The sequence below is a fragment of the Ranitomeya imitator genome, chromosome 7, assembly GCF_032444005.1.
Source record: "Ranitomeya imitator isolate aRanImi1 chromosome 7, aRanImi1.pri, whole genome shotgun sequence".
In the NCBI taxonomy this organism is placed as follows: domain Eukaryota; kingdom Metazoa; phylum Chordata; class Amphibia; order Anura; family Dendrobatidae; genus Ranitomeya; species Ranitomeya imitator.
The window spans coordinates 45838925-45859776 of NC_091288.1; the positions used below are offsets into that span (position 1 = coordinate 45838925).

Genomic DNA, 20852 nt, shown 5'->3' on the forward strand with positions numbered 1-20852 from the left:
GTATACACACTGCACATACACATATATACACACACACACACACACTGCACATGCACATTTATACACACACACTGCACATACACATTTATACACACTGCACATACACATTTATACACACTGCACATACACATGTATACACACTGCACATACACATATATACACACACACACACACTGCACATGCACATTTATACACACTGCACATACACATGTATACACACTGCACATACACTGCACATACACACACACACACACTGCACATACACATTTATACACACTGCACATACACATTTATACACACACACACACTGCACATACACATTTATACACACTGCACATACACATATATACACACACACACACACTGCACATGCACATTTATACACACACACTGCACATACACATTTATACACACTGCACATACACATTTATACACACTGCACATACACATTTATACACACTGCACATACACATATATACACACACACACACACTGCACATGCACATTTATACACACTGCACATACACATGTATACACACTGCACATACACTGCACATACACACACACACACACTGCACATACACATTTATACACACTGCACATACACATTTATACACACACACACACTGCACATACACATTTATACACACTGCACATACACATATATACACACACACACACACTGCACATGCACATTTATACACACTGCACATACACTGCACATACACATTTATACACACACACACTGCACATACACATTTATACACACACACTGCACATACACTGCACATACACATTTTTACACACACTGCACATACACATTTATACACACTGCACATACACATACACACACACTGCACATACACATATATACACACTGCACATACACATTTATACACACTGCACATACACATTTTTACACACACTGCACATACAGCTTCTAGCCCCTTCCTCTCCATAGGACTTCATGAGCACCAACTGCCAGTTCCTATCTCAGTAATGTAACAATCCGTCTTCAACTAACAAAGTTTACCCAGGAATTGAGAATTGTGAGAATAAATTATCAGTTCAGTTCAATAGAAAGAAGCAGATTTCTCTGATAAGATACATTTCAAACTTTCTTATTTTGATCTGTACTACTGATTTATGAAATAAAAATTAAAACGAAGATTACCCTTTAAGCACAATGTATCTATATGAAATTGCACTATTAAAGAGAATCTATCACTAGGTCAGAAGAAGACAGTCTTTGCTCTTATTTTATTCCCGCTGCTCCCCCAGGGTATTCATTTATTTTATGAGATTTTTTGCATTTTGTGTACGAGTGCTATTCGTGCTTTTCAAGGACAGCAATTATACCTACGATAGTCTATAGGGCTAAACAGGACGGGCTACTTTCACACTTCCGTCTTTTAGAATCAGTCACAATCCGTCAAAGTGTTGAAAAGACGGATCCTGTGCAGATTGTAAAAAACGGATGCACTGGATCCTGTTTTTTGACGGATCCGTCGATGCAGCAGCTGCAGGAAAAATGGGTTAAATTAAAGGAATAGAAATCCTTCCAGGCATGCTCAGTGTAAAAAAACGGAATCTGTTGCTGGATTCCGTCATTTGACGGACAGCAATGGATCCTGCGCCCATAGGCTTCCATTCTAGCCACTGACGGATGCCGCAGGATCCGTCGCTGTACGTTTTTACGACGCAGACAAAAAAAGTAAGGCTACTTTCACACTGGCTTTTTTGCCAGACGTCGCAATGCGTCGTTTATGGCAAAAAACGCATCCTGCAAAGTTGTTTGCAGGATGCATTTTTGCCCCATAGATTAACATTAGCGACGCATTGCGACGCTTTGCCACACGTCGCAACCGTCGTGCGACGGTTGCGCCGTGTTGTGGCGGACCGCCGGGAGCAAAAAACGTTACATGTAACGTTTTTTGCTCCTGACGGACCGCTTTTTCCGACCGCACATGCGTGGCCGGATCTCCGCCCCCACCTCCCCGCACCTCACAATGGGGCAGCGGATGCGCCGGAAGAAATGCATCCGCTGCACCCGTTGTGCAGTGCGTCAAACGCCATCGTCGGAATCTCTGCCCGACGCATTGCGACGGGGAGATTCCAACGCTAGTGTGAAAGTAGCCTTACATTGAACGTTTCTTCCAGACGAAGGTCAGCCAAAACACGACGGATCCGTCGCACAACTGATGCGACGTGTGGCCATCCGTCGCGATCCGTCGCTAATACAAGTCTATGGGAAAAAAACGGATCCTGCGGACACATTTGCAGGATCCGTTTTTTTCCCAAAACAACGCATTGCAACGGATCTGAAAAGACGGAAGTGTGAAAAGTAGCCTAAATAATGTAGACATGCCAGATTTTGATCCGAGCGTCGAATCAAGATTGGCAAGTCTATGAGTCCATGGGGGAAAAAAAAAGGAAACCAAAACAAAAAAACGGTGTTTACTTGGATAACTTCCGAGTGCTGTCCAATTTTCATGGACTGTCACATAGGAGTTGGAGGTTCCATGTAATAATGCAGAGCATATTCAATACTTGCTTTCTACCTATGCTGCAGGGAGTATATGACCCTGCAAACCACGACCACATACAGATCTGGCACATTGGCGCGGTGGCTCTAGATAAACGCATGGACGTGCTGCTGGATATTACTGCATTATTGGGAGCCCTTCAGTCAACGTGCTGTCACCGCTGAGGGCTTGATACTCATAGCAATGCTTAATATTTCACGAGTTTCAGAATTTTTCTTCACAATTATCTGCAGCGAGCAGCTCGTATAAAGCAGCGTGGGCAGAATAATACCTGTATTACCTGACACATCTTATTATACTTTATTACATTGTCCTACCGGGACAGGAAGATTGGAATAAAGAGTCACCGAGCTTTAGTTATGTAGGAAAAGAAACGTGAATAAATCTGTATATACATGTAGGGTGGGGTGGGGGGATAGCGCACGTCTGATCCAGCCGGCCTGTGAATCTCATGCCCTCCAACAATTCACAGCTCATACGGACACTCGTAGAGATCTTCACATGTGAACAGTAACGGCTAGCTTACAAATTAGAGAGACAGAAGGGCCCCACTGAATTTACATACTCGTTACTCATTAATGGCCACAGACATATTGATTCTATAGTCTGGCAAGACAAGACCAGGAGAGAGACTGGGCCATAGAGAGGAAATGACAAATTAGGGTCAATATCAGGAGATTCTCTGCTGTGGAATGTCCGTGTGATAGGGAATAATTATCTGCTAGTGATGAGCGAATGTGCTCAGATAATGTGTTACTGAGTATCTTCGGCGTGCTCGGATGATATTTTCAAGTCCCTGCAGCTTCAGGTTTTGCGGTGGAAGACAGCCACAACATATGCAGGGACTGGCTGTGTTATGCAATGCCCCCATGTATTGCAGTTGTCCACTGCTGCAAAACATCCAGCTACAAGGACTTAAAAATATCTGAGCACACCGAAGATACTCAGTAACGCTACGTTCACATTCGCGTCTTTGGACGCAGCGTAGCGGACGCAACGCACGACAGACGCATGTAAAACGCAGGCTTTTTTGACGCATGCGTTCAACCTTTTTTTATATATATAGGGTCTTTTCAGTGTCTAGACACTGTGTATACAAGAACGCATGCGTCATACAACGCACAACAACGCAAGTACTTGCGTCTTCTGCGTTGGCAATACACTTCAATGGGGTTTTTGACGCATCGACGACGCAAATGCGACGCATGCGTTTTTTTAAACATTTTGGACGCAGAAAAAATGCAACATGTTGCGTTTGCCGCGCCCTGGCAGGTGCGTCGAAACGACGCTTGCGTTGCAAAACGCATGACAACGCATGCCCATGCGTCCCCAATGTTAAAGATAGGGACGGATGATGCATGCTTTGTTTTGCGGCGACGACGCTGCATCCAAAGACGCGAATGTGAACGTACCCTAACACATTACCTGAGCACATTCGCTCATCACTATTCACTACTCATGAACACTGCAGGTCCTAGGCACATAAATCTTTACTAAACCGCCAATACGAGTGATTTAAAGAAAAAAAATAATATATATACACAGTACAGGCCAAAAGGTTTGGACACACCTTCTCATTTAAAGATTTTTCTGTATTTTCATGACTATGAAAATTGTAAATTCACACTGAAGGCATCAAAACTATGAATTAACACATGTGGAATTATATGCTTAACAAAAAGGTGTGAAACAACTGAAAATATGTCTAATATTCTAGGTTCTTCAAAGTAGCCACCTTTTGCTTTGATGACTGCTTTGCACACTCTTGGCATGGTCTTGATGAGCTTCAAGAGGTAGTCAACGGGAATGGTTTTCACTTCACAGGTGTGCCCTCTCAGGTTTAATAAGTGGGATTTCTTGGCTTATAAATGGGGTTGGGACCATCAGTTGTGTTGTGCAGAAGTCTGGTGGATACACAGCTGATAGTCCTACTGAATAGACTGTTAGAATATGGCAAGAAAAAAGCAGCTAAGTAAAGAAAAACGAGTGGCCAATGGCCATCATTACTTTAAGAAGTGAAGGTCAGTCAGTCCAAAAAATTGGGAAAACTTTGAAAGTGTCCCCAAGTGCAGTTGCAAAAACCATCAAGCGCTACAAAGAAACTGGCTCACATGAGGACCGCCCCAGGAAAGGAAGACCAAGAGTCACCTCTGCTTCTGAGGATAAGTTTATCCGAGTCACCAGCCTCAGAAATCGCAGGTTAACAGCAGCTCAGATTAGAGAGCAGGTCAATGCCACACAGAGTTCTAGCAGCAGACACATCTCTACAACAACTATTAAGAGGAGACTTTGTGCAGCAGGCCTTCATGGTAAAATAGCTGCTAGGAAACCACTGCTAAGGACAGGCAGCAAGCAGAAGAGACTTGTTTGGGCTAAAGAACACAAGGAATGGCCATTAGGCCAGTGTAAATCTGTGCTTTGGTCTGATGAGTTTGAGGTCTTTGGTTCCAACCACAGTGTCTTTGTGCGACGCAGAAAAGGAGAACGGATGGACTCTACATGCCTGGTTCCCACCGTGAAGCATGGAGGAGGAGGTGTGATGCTGTGGGGGTGCTTTGCTGGTGACACTTTTGGGGATTTATTCAAAATTGAAGGCATACTGAACCAGCATGGCTACCACAGCATCTTGCAGCGGCATGCTATTGAATCCGGTTTGCGTTTAGTTGGACCATCATTTATTTTTCAACAGGACAATGGCCCCAAACACACCTCCAGGCTGTGTAAGAGCTATTTGACCAAGAAGGAGAGTGATGGGGTGCTACGTCAGATGACCTGGCCTCCACAGTCACCAGACCTGAACCCAATCGAGATGGTTTGGGGTGAGCTGGACCACAGAGTGAAGGCAAAAGGGCCAACAAATGCTAAGCATCTCTGGGAACTCCTTCAAGATTGTTGGAAGACCATTTCTGGTGACTACCTCTTGAAGTTCATCAAGAGAATGCCAAGAGTGTGCAAAGCAGTCATCAAAGCAAAAGGTGGCTACTTTGAAGAACCTAGAATATAAGACATTTTCAGTTGTTTCACACTTTTTTGTTAAGTATATAATTCCACATGTGTTAATTAATAGCTTTGATGCCTTCAGTGTGAATGTACAATTTTCATAGTCACGAAAATACAAAAAAATCTTTAAATGAGAAGGTGTGTCCAAACTTTTGGTCTGCACTATGTATATATATATATATATATATATATATATATATATATATATATATATATATATATATATATATATATATATATATATATATATATACACACACACACAATTTTAGAAGGGACATGAGAAGTATAAAGAAATGCAGTTTGCGAGTAACGTAAACTATTAGACCCTATGCCCTACACGCTGATGTAGGACACGACTCCGACCTACAATATTTGATTATGAAATAGTGTTTCCTGAAAGTAATTATATTCACCAAAAGGAATGCAGGACCCCCAGATCACATTCCCCCTAAATAAAGCCCCGCCAAATCAGACAACTGCCCCTGAATACAGACCTCCAAATCAGACGACTCCAACTAAATACAACCACCGAAATCAGACGACTGACCTTAAATATAGACCCCAAAATCAGGCTCTCCCCCTCCTTAATATAGAACCTCAAATCAGATGATCGACCCTAAAAACAGACCCCTAAATCAGACTTCCCCTAAATACACACCTCGAAGACCAGAACACCCCCTAAATACAGACCCCCAAATCAGACTCATGCAGCAGACGTCTGTGCAAAATGGTATGAGCAGGGACTGCACTGGTCAGACTGGTCAGTGGCTATAAGAGCGCTGCTCCAGAGTAGTAAAGCTATGAATGCTGTTTCCCGCGGGCCTAGACAGTTTGACGCCTCTGGGTAGGGGGACAGATTCATAAGATGAGCCAGGACTGGCAATAGCAGCTTTCAATTCATACCAAGTTATCAAAAAAGCAAACATTTTGCTACGACTGGTTGTTTTAGGCAACAAAGGCAGGATAGACAAGCAAACCTCATGAGTCGGCGCCCCAAATGAATCTTCTTCACTTCCAAATCTCCTAAACATTTCCCAAATGTTAGCCAGTAAGAATATATGGCATCAGCCGCTGTAACATGAGATGGTCAGCCACAACAGAAATCCTATTCTTACCTTAAAGCTAAGGTGTACGTTCCAGGTTGCCGCTGACTTTCACGGATTAGGTAACTGCCTTCTGCAACACTCAGTAGTTGGTCGGTTTCTTCCCTTGAAATCATTCCAAAAAATCTAAAAAAGACATAAATAAGCAGATTGCAGCCAGATGACACCATTTTATATGCTGTATATAAACTGTTGTCTACCTTTGGGGATGATTAATGCAGGAGTTTGGGGCGAACACTCATTTTTTCAATTGTATTTAGTTAAAAAACTTTGCACGATTGGCTTTTACAGGCTCTTTGCTTCGCTGCATATTCAACTTTGATGTGGTCTGTGGTCATATATCAACTGAGAGGAGCTCGGAAAAAGAGGAGTTACAACCGGTCATTGAATCTGAATTATTTCACTAACAGATTCTCAGTTAATTCATTCTGCAGTCAGCAAAGACAGTGCAACCCGGAGGGTACAGAAGGCAAATCTTTTGGGAAGGCCTATTCTTTAGGCAATCCCTGCATGTGTTGCGGCTGTCGAACAGCTGCAAGTGATGTAGCCACGGCGACTCAAACATAGTATTCAAGCTTGCCGAAGACACTATTAGCACTCGAGCATGCTCAGGTAACACCTTACCCGAGAACGCTCACTCATTACAATTTACTATACCATCTTTTCCTACTGGATAATTGTATTCACAACATTGAACCAGAGGTTGTGTACACAGTTTAGGAAGCACTGACATTGCTTCCTTCTCGGGGCCTTGATCATGTGTTCACTGGGTATAGGGAGAGGCCAGGAGCTGCTGGTTCCTAATTCAATCAGCTCTGTAAATCCTGTGTTCACTGAACCGTGTGGACTGACCGCATTCAATACATTTCTATTAATGTAGTTTCTCTTAGAGAGACGCTAGTATCCGCAAGAGAAATAGACATGCTGAGGTCTGGAAAGACACGCCACATGTCTCCGCGGGTGATCCGCCACCTGTCAGTCTCCGCAGGTGATCCACCACCTGTCAGTCTCCGCAGGTGATCCACCACCTGTCAGTCTCCGCGGGTGATCCACCACCTGTCAGTCTCCGCGGGTGATTTGCGGGGGGCCTTTGTACGCATAATGGGCATGGGATTTTGGCTGCTGTGGGCTTGATACAGCATAAATACGCAGTGTCAAACCCACAGCAGTTCCTGACCCTCAAAGGGTTTTGAAATGTGGACAACCCCTGCCTAAATGCCCAGTTCAGGTATAGGAACATCAGAGTGGGTCTCCCACACAAGATCCTGCTCTAGGAAACTAATGGAAAGCCGCTTTGGCCATGACAAGTCGTGCATGTCTTAGGCTAGGTTCACATTGCGTTAATGGCAATGCGCTGACGGCATCCGTTACATAGCGGCACTAACGCTATGTAACAGATGCGTTAGCGCACCCATTGACTGCCATTATGTAGCGCATCGCTAACGCATGTCATAATCGGCATGCGTTAGCGATGTGCCGTCATTCTGCGACGGACTCTCGGACACGGTCTGCAGCGTTCGGGGGTCCGTCACCGCTAGCGCAGATGGAGCACCTGGGCTAGCACCATCGCATAACGCGATCTTTAAAAGGCACTTGCGTTAGCGCTGTCAGTTTAACGCATGCGTTGAACGGACTGCACTAACGCAATGTGAACCTAGCCTTAGAAGGACAACTATTTATCTGAATGACCACCATGTAACGCTATAAAAGTCTGTCTGGCCAGGTCTTCCTCGGCTGCAGCACATCCACTCTGAGAGGAGGAGGCGATCTCTAATAACCTCCTCACCTAAATGATTCTGTCCTGCTTACAGGATCTTTTCATAGAATGTTACTAATTTTAATCTCCCCGGGTGCATGTTCATTACGGCTGGGCTCTCGCTCGCTCGATCTCTGCTGTACAACAGCACAGAAGATTATGGCTATATATAGATAATAATTATACACTAGATTCTAAGGTGTCGTGTTATGGTTTACCAGCAGGCGGAAATCAGGCTTGGCCAAAATCTATGTCGGAGGCTCTGTTACAAGTCTCAGTTGTAGCTTCCCCTGATTTTTGAAAGAAATAATAGGGCAGCATCCAGTGTTATTCTTCCATTAAAGTAAAAGACGTCACCGCCATTAAAAGTGGCCCATCAGGCTCCTCTGGTGTCCACTGTGTGATGGATCCTCCATTGTCCCTTTGTTTCCACGAACAGTGGACACCAACACACAGATGATAAACCCTCATATTACATTTATAAATCCGTTTTTCGCATCCATGGGCTGAACCATTGAGTTTCATGGAACTAGTCACACATTCTTTTTTTTTCCAACAGATCTGTGTGCCCATTCCAGTAAACTTGGCGCATGTCTTAATTTCAACATTTTTTTGTGGATCAGGCTCGGCCATTCAAGCCTAATAAGGATCCGACGAAAACAACCGGAAGACATTAGTTTAGTTTTACATATATTTTTTTACTGATCAAGTGCAAAGTGTCAATGGAAAGAATTTGGCCAGTTTACATCCAGTTTTTAAAAACAGAAGAGGGGAAGAAAAAAAAAAAAAAGATGGGCGAAAAAATATCTTTTCATGGAAGTAAAAGTGAAAACGGATATGTGCCTGTGGCCTTATTTGTGAGGACAGTGATCTCGGAGCAGAACTCATAATGAAACCCAAACATGGAATCAGCTGTAGCATCAGAGGTGTCTTAGAATTATATTCTCCGTTTAGAATCTGTGCCAGATACAAGAGCTGGATTATCACAATATACAAATTACTAGATTGTAAAATAATTATACTTCAATAACTTCTATTAGGCTATGTGCCCACGTTGCAAAATAGAAGCAGACTTTTCCGCATCAAAACCGCACTCCCTTGCCAAGGAAAACGCTTGCGGATTTTGATGTGTTTTGTCGCGTTTTTTATGCGTTTTTACCAAGTGTTTTCCTATACAAGTCTATGGCAGTGGAATCGCAGCGATTACACAAAATTACTGAACACGCTGTGTATTTTGCAATTCCGCTGTGGAAAAATATACAGCATGGGCACAGCAATTGCGGAATGCAATTAAAATTAATGAGATGCGTTTTTTTAAACGTTTCTGCAGCGGAAAAACAAGGCGGAAACTCAAAAAACGCAATGTGGGCACACAGCCTAACATGAAAATAAAGAAACAGCAGCATTTTAGTAAAAGATGGAAGACAAAGACATACTCACTCTCTCCCATAATACTTTGGTCTGTTTTCCACCTGCAAAATAAACACATCCATAAATAATTATGGTCCATTGATTGTGCTATTGTGGTCACAGTACACCATCCTTAGGGTACGTGCCCACAATCTGGAAGTAGCAGCGCTTTGGACGCAGCGTATTTTCCAAAACACTGCGTTCAATCACGCAGGTAAATCCATTTGTGTTCATTGAGCAATGCGGATTTACCGCATACAATACAGACTATTGTGAATATTTCTGTTGCAGAGACGAGGGTCTAGGGTTTACGTATCATCAAATAGAAAAACAGTGGGAATGGGACTTACAGAAAATCCCATCCACTGAGCTAGTATGGTAGAAGGTAGCGTTTTGGAGGCAGCGCAGGTGAGCGGCGTCCAAAACACTGCTATTCCAGATTGTGGGCACGTACCCCTAGAGGACCCAGCAGATGAAAACCCGCCTATCCAGAATTTATTTTCTGTATAATAGGGAAGGCTTTACGGATATCCCAATAACATACTATAATGAATAAATGATCTGATCTCTCTGCTTTCTTTACCTGACAGCAGTCAGACACAGTCACACTAGATAGCACAGAATTCAAATCCAACCAGAACAAAACAAAAAAAGAAAAGGTTGCACTCACCGTCCCTTTAAAAATTCTGGACTTTAATGGAAAAACTAAAACATCAGGTTGTATGAGTGAACGGAATGCAATAAGGACAACGGCCGTTTCTCACCAACCTGCGCTACAACGTGTCCTTGCATCAGTACTATAATTTCCAGGGAGCACGCCTGCTGTCTTGGGGTTATATTTGACTCAAATCTTTCCTTCACTCCCTACATCCAATCACTCACTTGCTCATGTCATCCATAAAACCTCTTGCTCTACCTCATAATCACGATAGTGCCAACAACTCCTCAATTCTAATTAGTCTTCCTCTTGTTAAACTCTCCCTCTCCAATCTATCCCAAATGCAGCAGCCACGGTCATATTCCTGACCAGAAAGTACACCGGTGCCTCCACCCTGTGCCAGTCATTGCACTGGTGGCTTATCTGACAGAACGCAACATATAAACTTACCACACTCACAAAGCTCTCCACAGTGCAGCACCGTCCGACATCTACTCTCTCATTTTTTTTTTTCATTACGTTACCAGTGATCTCCGTTCTGCTAAAGAACTGAAACGAAAATTCTCCACAATCCAAAACTTCTCACTCTCAACTCCAAGACTTTTCCCGTGTTGCGCCAGTTCTCTGGAATGCACTTCCAATGATCTAAATGATCTATATGCAGACATAACACATCACCTCAATAAATCTAACCATTCTCACATATTCCTCAAAACCTGGTCCCTTGTATAATCAGTTTCCTCCACACTCCATGCACTCGGCAGCACTTTGGTAATCAGCAAACATCTGTATATATCCAGATACAGTTTATGGACCTTCACATGTAACCCTTATTTACGGAAATAAAAAACTGGCTGGACCATACAGAACAAGCACACAACACATTTTTATCAGACATCAACTGGTATATTCAATTTGCTAGGTAAAATAAGCTAAGTCAAGAATTACCCAAAAGGGTTTGTTCACCAAACACTTTACTATGCACCCTAAGCTTAGCTTAAAAAAGGGGTCTTTATGAGACAGCTAAAAGGGGTCTTTATGAGACAGCCTCTTTAACATCTATGATGTCCAATATAATGAAATGTACATTTTTTAAGCAATATAAGAAAAAATAAATATATTTTGTATTTGTGGCATGAAATAAACACAAAGAAATCTGAAATAAATTAAGAAATTTTGAGACATCCACAAGGTTTTATTATTTGGCTTCCATTCATGTTTCTATTATTATTTCTTATCTATTTTTTCCCCTTCTCACTTAAGAAGTTTACCAGAACGTTACACGCAGATGATACTTTTCCCACAATGAATCCTTACTCATGTTGCTCCCTAGAGCTTTGTACATGTTAATATGTCTTTATATATCTCCAAGGAAACATAACAAATGTGAAACAATGAGTTACATGCAATAAATACAAATAAAGAAGCTGAAGGCCATGTTCACACGTTCCTGATTTCCCTGCTGTTTTTTCTGCACTAAAAACCGCAGCTCTTGGCAGAAAACGCAGGTGCGTTTTTTGGTGCGTTTTTTGATGCGGTTTTTAGTGCGTTTTTTTATGCAGTTTTCTCTGCAGAGTCTGTGTGTTTTCTAGGAAGTTTTCTTAGGGTTAAAATGGCTGAAAATACCCTAACCCTACCCCTACCCCTAACCCTACCCCTACCCCTGCCCCTAACCCTAGTTCTAACTGTAGTGGGGGCAAAAAAAATAAATAAATTCTTTATTTTATTATTGTTACTACCTATGGGGGTGATAAAGGGGGGGGTCATTTACCTTTTTTTTATTTTTATCACTGTGAGGTTATCACAGTGATCAAAAGGTGCCTGGAACGAATCTGCCGGCCGGCAGATTCGGCGGGCGCACTGCGCATGCGCCCGCCATTTTGGAAGATGGCGGCGCCCAGGGAGAAGACGGCCGGACGGACACCGGGAGGCCCGGTAAGTATAAGGGGGGAGATGAGGGCACGGGGGGGGGGGGACGTCGGAGCACGGGGGTGGGGTGGCACCGGAGCATGGGGGGGTGGGATTGGGGCACGGGGGGGCAGCCACACTCCGCCCACGCACTTCCTGCTGCAGCGGTTCTGCACCACAAACCGCAGATATTTTTTTCGTCTGCGGGTTTTACTGCGGGTTTGACCCTCACAATGGAGGTCAATGGGTGCAGAACCGCTGCAGTTCCGCAAAAAGTAGTGACATGGTACTTCTTTTTTACCGCAGCTATTCAGCACGGCTTTTTTAGTTAATTTCCGCACCATGTGCACAGTGGTTCCTGTTTTCCATAGGGTACATTGTACTGTACCCTGCATGGAAAACAGCTGCGGACCCGCAGCGGCAAAATCGCGGCGGTTCCGCAGTTAAAAACGCACTGTGTGAACATGGCCGAAATGTTCATATCAGTGGCAGCGGAGGTGGTTGTGCCGTCAGCTGGGCTGGTGGAGGCCATCAAAGGAGCACTGCTGGGTTAAGGGTGTGGGGTATATTACGATGGGGAGAGATCTGTACATTTTTATCGTAGGTACACTTCAACTGTGAGAAAAAGAATGTAAACATAACAAACAAGAAAATGACATTGTATGATTTTTACATAATTAATTTGCATTTTATTAAATGCAACACGTATTTGATCACCTACCAACCAGAAAGAATTTTGGCTCTCTCAGAACGCTTACATTTTCTTTACGAAGCCTCCTACTCTGCACTCATTGCCTGTATTAATTGCCACAATGTGAACTCGTTACCTGTAGTAAAGACACCTGTCCACACACTCAATCACAATCCAACCTCTCCACAATGGCCAAGGCCAAAGAGCTGTCTAAGTACACCAGGCACAACATTGTAGACCTGCACAAGGCTGAGATGGGCTGCTGGACAACAGGCAAGCAGCTTGGTGAGAAGGCAACAACTGATGACACAATCATTAGAAAACGGAAGAAACACAAGATGACTGTCAATTTTCCCCGGTCTGGGATCTCACTTCGTGGGGTAAGGATGATTCTGAGAAAGGTCAGGAATCAGCCCAGAATTACACGGGAGGACCTGGTCAATGACCTGAAGAGAGCTGGTACCAGTGTCTCAAACATTAGTTAGTAATATACTACAACGTCATGGAATAAAATCCTGCAGAGTACACAACGTCCCCCTGCACACGTCAGAACATGTCCAGGCCCATTTGAAGTTTGGCAATGAACATCTAGATGATCCAGAGGAGGCATGGGAGAAGGTCATGTGGCCACATGAGACCAAAATGGAACTTGTTGCTATCAACTCCACTTGCCGTGCTTATAAGAACGATGAGGACAACCCAAACATCACTGTCCCAACCGTGAAGCATGGTGGGGGAAACATCATACTTTGGGGGTTGCTTTTCTGCCAAGGGGACAGGGCGACTGCATCTTATTGAAGGGAGGATGGATGGTGCCATGATTTTGGCTAACAACCTCTTTCCCTCGGTAAGAGCATTGAAGATGGGTCGTGACTGTCTTCCAGCATGACAATGACCCAAAACACACAGCAACTAAGGAGTAGCTCTGTAAGAAGCCACTCCAGGACCAAAACAAATCAAAACGCCAAATGCACCCCAAAATAAACCTCAGCAGGAAGGAACAGCAATGTTCTGGATCAAAAGATGGCCAAAAAAGACGACAGGGCAAAGGTTTACATTATTATTGTCTGTATATATGTTTTTCATGGTGATTGATAACATTGTTTTATTTATATGGTCTTTAAAGTGGTGGGGTTTTCTAGCTCTATTGTGGCTATTGTGTATACCCCAAAATGGTATCAAGAAAAACATCAGCTTGCCAAAAGGAATTCAAACCCTCACTTTGCTCCATTGACTGAAAAAATGTGTTTCAGAATATGGAATAAAAACTATTCTTTTTTTTATCTATATATATATAATTTTTTAGTAGTTAAATAAAAAAAATTGGTTTTATACCAAATTCTGAAACACATTTTTTCTGTCAATGTGTGTTTGGTACCGTTGTAACTTAATTTGATATGGAGATTCCTATTGCCAGGTCATTTTTAATACTTATTGTCGCAAATAAATAATAAATAATATTGGCTCTCAAAAGGAGGAGGAGGAACAAAAAAAAAAGCGGAAAATTTCAAAGTTCAAAAGGGGATTATGGAAAAAATTCCACAATATTTAATGGGGACATGAATCAAAGAATATAATTTACACTTATCATTGAACTTCCAAAACAGACGGCCGTCCATGGAAAGGACAAGGAGTTACAATCTGTAATGTAATATCCTAGTCCAGCTGCGGTTTGTATACAGCACTTTGAAGATTTCGATATTTAGTGTTTACATCTGTGGGCGTTCAGCAGTTCAGTATACAAATGAATGTAGGAAAACAGCTGCATTTATATTATCAGTACGGCAAAATATAACCATGAAGTATACACACATGGATTCAACTAAATATATAGCAAATGGCAGCAGAAAGGGCATGTATGGAGTAGGAACATCAATCATGATGTCTACTGGCAGTAATACTAAGAAGCCCTGAAAGGGGTTGTCCAGTAATTACAGTGGGTACGGAAAGTATTCAGACCCCTTTACATTTTTCACTCTTTGTTTCATTGCAGCCATTTGGTAAATTCAAAAAAGTTAATTTTTTTTTTTTATTAATGTACACTCTTGCACCCCATCTTGACTGAAAAAAAATGCAGAAATTTTTGCAAATTTATTTAAAAAAAAAAACCCTAAAATATCACAAGCAGGTAAAAGGTCTGCAGTTGATTCCAGGTGTGGCATTTGCATTTGGAAACATGAGGTCAAAAGAGATCTCAATGGAAGAGAAATGGACCATCAATAGGCCAAAAAAAATAGAAGAAATCCATCAGAGAGATAGGAGAAGTGTTAGGAGTGGCCAAATCAACAGTTTGGCACAGTCTGCAAAAATAAGAGCGCCCTAGTGAGTTTCGGAACTCAAAAAGACCTGGACGTTCACTGAAGACAACAGTGGTGGATGATCACCAGATCCTTTCCATGGTGAATAAAAAACCTTTCACACATCCACCCAAGTGAAGAACACTCTCCAGGAAGTCGATGTTTCAGTATCTAAGGCTACCATAAAGAGAAGACTTCATGAGGGCAAAAACAGAGAGTTCACTACAAGGTGCAAACCATTAATCAGCCTTAAAAATAGAAAGGCAAGATTAGACTAACAAAAAACATCCAAAGAAGCCGCCCAGTTCAGGAAAAGCAAAACTCAGATCAACCTGTGCCAGAATGATAGGAAGAAAGTATGGAGAAGGCTTGGAACGGCTCATGATCCACAGCACGCCCTCTGTGACACATGGTGGAGGCAGTGAGATGATGCGGGCATGCATGGCTTCGATGGCACTGGGTCAATGATGTTTATTGATGATGTGACTGAAGACAGAAGCAGCAGGATGGATTCTGTGTGTACAGGGCTATAATTTCTGCTCAGAACCAGCAAGGTTGATTGGACGGCGCTTCACAGGACAAATGGAGGACAATGACCCCAAACATACTGCAAAACCAACCTAAAGTATTTTTTAAGGCAAAAAAGACGACTTGGTCATTGTCCAAATCCTTCTGAACCTAAACACATGCTATCAGAGAGGATTTGGTTTATAACAGGATGCATTTATGTGGTTGTATTTTTGGGCCCGTATCTTTTCCAAGATATTTTTGGACATGACGAGGCTGCGAACGCCTGTACCTAGTACTACCTCAGCTGGGAGTAGGCTGAAGAGACCAGTCTAAAAGGAAACTTCATTAACACACATCCATGATTAAAAACATAATGTAAATCCCTGCAGGGTGTTCTTTATCACAGATCTGTGCTAATAATGAGCAATTATAATTGTAAATTGAGATTCCTGCCCTCTGATATACAGTACAGCTTTCTTCCTATGACCTTATCCCTTAAAAAAAATAATTTGGGTAGGAGCTCGTTCTCAGTTTACATGGCAGATAATGGTCTAGATACACTCTAAAGCTGACCTACAGCCATCTTTCACAATACAAAAAAATAGCCCTTAGGCCTGATGAGGCTGGTGTACTTTTTATTTATTTTTGAATCCATGCTGATTGATAGCTCCTCAGGGACCTCAATCGAAAACCACCTAGGCAGATTGACAGCTTCTCAATGTCTCTCCTCCCTGCTGAGATCTTGCGCTGCTCTGTACAACTCACTATTATGCTACACTCATAAAATGATATTATATTATGCTACACTATTTAAAGTCATCACCTAGCTAAGGGATACACGATAATTGGGGATCAGCGGTGTTTTAACCACTAAGACCCCCACTAGCCTGAGTAGGGGTTTCTGAAATGAGCCGATGGAAGTGGGGATCAAAATAATGCTAGGTTTTTTATACTCTGAACTCAATGGTGAGGGGACGTGTAAGAATTGTGCCTAATTACAAGTTTTATTATCGGGCACCAATGCTTGCACCCCCATTTAGTTAGATAATACACACCAGAAAGGCCAAGGTAAGAGAAGAACAAAAGCGTTCTGCACCAATCATCACAGAATACAATGGGGTTAAAGAAGAAGGAGAAGCGATGTTACCTTACAATAGAAAAAAAAATGTGCATAATGTAATAAAGGTATAGCCATAACTGCACTGCATAGATTATACCTACGCGATGATGGTCTCATCTCCCCCGCACTCTCTAGTCGCTTAGCAACAAACCTGACACATAAATCATGATGAAAAAAAAAATGTCTCACAATGCTTCCAGGTAGAGGGCATCACGTCTGCAAAAGTGAGCATATTATGTGTGTGCTACTCTCAGATTTCCATTTAGAATATACAATTTTAGCATATGCAGGGCATTGCATCTATTACTCATCCAAAGCTTTTATTAAGGATACAATATTTGTATTGCAATGAAAATATGTACGCTGGTGGCAAACATGTCAGTGTCTGGAAATCACCTCCTAAACATTGCAGTAGTAAAAATCTTTCATCATGTAATTCTTTTTATCACCACTAGGGGGAGCGCACTGATAATGAATTGTTATAGAGTTCAAAGAAAGATGTACGGCCATGTTCCTACAATGAGGTTTTGGTGACTTTTTGATGTTGCAGATTTTAGTAGAATAGGTTGCTTGCATTTTTTTTTAAAATATGCAGCGTAAAAAAAGGCACCAAAAGTCAGTGAGAATGCAGCCTAAAATTCCCTGTGCAGACCCCCCCTAGTGGCAGCTGCAAGATGACAGTTGTAAAAAAAAAAAAAAAAAAACCATTTAAGTGCTCTTAATCTGGCCTCATTCAAACATCAATTTCTCTCATACGAGTGGTATATGTGTTTTTCACAGATAATACTAGTACCAATTATAGTCTATGAGGTTGTTCGCATTTTCGATTTTTTCCTTGGACTGAGTGTTCTGCACAAAATCCAGATACTTGTTCAATAGCGTTGGATCAAATTCGCCAATGCAAATTTTTTTAGATAAATACAGTACAGACCAAAAGTTTGGACACACCTTCTCATTTAAATATTTTTCTGTATTTTCAGGACTATGAAAATTTTACATTCACACTGAAGGCATCAAAACTATGAATTAACACTTGTGGAATTATATACTTAACAAAAAAGTGTGAAACCACTGAAAATACGTCTTCTATTCTAGGTTCTTCGAAGTAGCCACCTTTTGCTTTGATGACTGCTTTGCACACTCTTGGCATTCTCTTGATGAGCATCAAGAGGTAGTCACCGGGAATGGTCTTCCAACAATCTTGAAGGAATTCCCAGAGATGCTTAGCACTTGTTGACCCTTTTGCCTTCACTCTGCGGTCCAGCTCACCCCAAACCATCTCGATTGGGTTCCGGTCTGGTGACTGTGGAGGCCAGGTCATCTGGTGTAGCACCCCATCACTCTCCTTCCTGGTTAAATAGCTCTTACACAGCCTAGAGGTGTGTTTGGGGTCATTGTCCTGTTGAAAAATAAATGATGGTCCAACTAAACGTAAACCGGATGGAATAGCATGCCGCTGCAAGATGCTGTGGTAGCCATGCTGGTTCAGTATTATGTTGACGCACTAAGAAAGCCAAGAATTTTCTTACTTGATTTCCCAGTTCATAATAGAAATGACGAGTAAAGAATAATTTGCGTTTAGACTTAGTGTCTGCATGCTGAGTATATAACCTTTGAGAAGCTAGCCACTCAACCCTATTACCGTTAGTTTGATTAGATATAAATGCGGCCTCCGAGTCTTTCAACCGTTGTTCTATCTCATCATCCTCTCTCGCGGTCACCCTTTTGATATAAGAAATTGAAGGAGACAAGCACCCCCTTAAGTATGCCTTTAGGGTGTCCCAAAATAGACTGATATTCTGGGATTCTGGGTGAGCTGAGGTGAAACAATTCAACTGATCAACCGTCCTATCATTACAATCTATTAGTTTTAGCCAGAATGGATTCAATTTCCAGAACATACCATTATTTGAGTTCCCATATTTAAGGTTTAAGAATAACTGGACTATGGTCCGAGATCCCCCTATTGCCATGCTCAACACTGTCCACCCACAATGCCAACCCACTGGATCCAAATATATAGTCTAGACGAGACAGAGATCACCTAGTGGATGAGTGGCAAGTATATCCCCTAGTCTCAGGGTGATGTATTCTCCATAAATCCAACCATCTGCTACCTCCCATAAACAGTGCCAGTTGGGACGGAGCTTGAGACAGGGGTTCCCCAGATATCGCATCATCCAATCTCAGTCTATCAAGATGATTATCCATGACTAAATTAAAATCTCCCATCCAAATAACACTTGCATCTGGATAACTTAAGGAGAAACTCATTGCCATACGAAGAACCGATGTATTAGCCAGGGGGGGGGGGACTATAGACATATAATATCACATTCACGTGAGTTGATTAATGCATGAACAAAGACAAAGCGACCCTCAGGATCCCTCCGAGCCTCCCTGGCTTCCCATCTGACATCCCTATGTATTAACAGAGAAACGCCTCTCGAATAGCTAGTTTGGAATGCGTGGATAAACCCCTGCACCCACGGCTTTTGTACACATCGGGCTGTATCCCTAGTCAGGTGTGTCTCCACCAGTGCTACAATGTGAGGATGATAACGTTTAATCTGTGAAAATACCATAATTTTCTTCCGGGGAGTCTAAATGCCCCGTATTAACCCCCGATGGCCAGAAAGGAAAAAAAAAAGGTCTTAAACTGAGGCAAACCAGATCTGACACAAATCCAAAATTAGATCGTGACAATAGGAGTGAAGTCCTGTACTCCTACAATCAGATAGAAAAGGGGATACCCTCAATGAATCCAGCGTCCGGTATTGTTGATGAACTCGGCGCCCGTATAGAAAGCTCCGCTTCTATAGCCATAACAAGAAAGATTTTGTTGGATTATGAGTACATTAGGATTCTTTTGCATTAGACGCCTTGTGGGACCGTAACCATTCAGTTACTTCCGCTGGGTCTGTAAAGAATATGGAAGAACCTTCCTGGACAATTCGGAGTCGAGCTGGATAGAGCATAGAGTAGATGACATTTTTGTCTCTAAGTTGCTTATCGATTTCCATAAACCGTGCCCGCTGTTTTTGGAGCTACATTGAAAAGTCCGGAAAAATCGAAATTGTAGCATTGTTGAATTTGATAGGGCCTTTTTGCCGTGCCAAACGAAGAATAGCATCCCTATCCCTATTGTTAAGGAGACGCGCCAGAAAAGGTCGAGGTAGGGTTCCAGGGGGGAGAGGTCTTGTAGGGACCATGTGGGCTCTCTCCACTGAGAATGTTGGGAAAATTCATCCCCCAGAGAAGTAAATACCAACAGTAAAAAAAAACCAAAATAGATAAAAAACATCCTTTTGTTTTTTTCTTGACTGCTGGTATTTACCTGTGATTATTAATAAAGATTAATGTTTTTTAGGGGTAGGTTTTTGTTTGGTAGTACTGTTAGTATACTCCCCTGTAGTGATTAGCTTGGACAGTTGGACCATCCCCCAGAGAGGCCCTGAGCCAGTCTTCCAGAAATTGCTCAGGTTGCTGACCCTCCGAACGCTCCGGCAGGCCAATAATTCGGATATTGTTTCGGCGTAGTCTGTTCTTCAAATCGTCTGCCTTTTGTTTCCAGGCGTTTATAGAGCCAGTCACTTTCGTCAGTTTAGCCTCCATAGGAGTGATGGTATCTTCTAAATGGGAAACTTGTTTCCACCTCTGTAATGCGCCCCCTCATGGCCTGCATATCATGCCGCAGACGACCCACCTCAGTATGCACATCCTCTATTTTTTCAGTAAAATATGATCTAGTTAGGGATATAGCCTGCATTAATTGCTCAGATGCCTATTTAAGAGTCATTTGTCTTGTTCCCCTCCTCATTACTATCAGAGAGGCGTTTTTTACGCTGGG

General features: G+C 42.4%; 1 protein-coding gene across 1 annotated transcript in view; it reads right to left on the bottom strand.

The window, feature by feature from the left end:
* Positions 1–20852, bottom strand: part of CHN1 (chimerin 1) — a 122296-nt gene that overhangs the window by 65254 nt on the left and 36190 nt on the right. The window contains exons 5-6 of the mRNA XM_069733182.1: positions 9849–9880; positions 6665–6778 (exon numbers count right to left, since the gene is read on the bottom strand). Coding sequence (XP_069589283.1) covers positions 6665–6778; positions 9849–9880 — 146 coding nt within the window. The remainder of the gene's footprint in view (positions 1–6664; positions 6779–9848; positions 9881–20852) is intronic.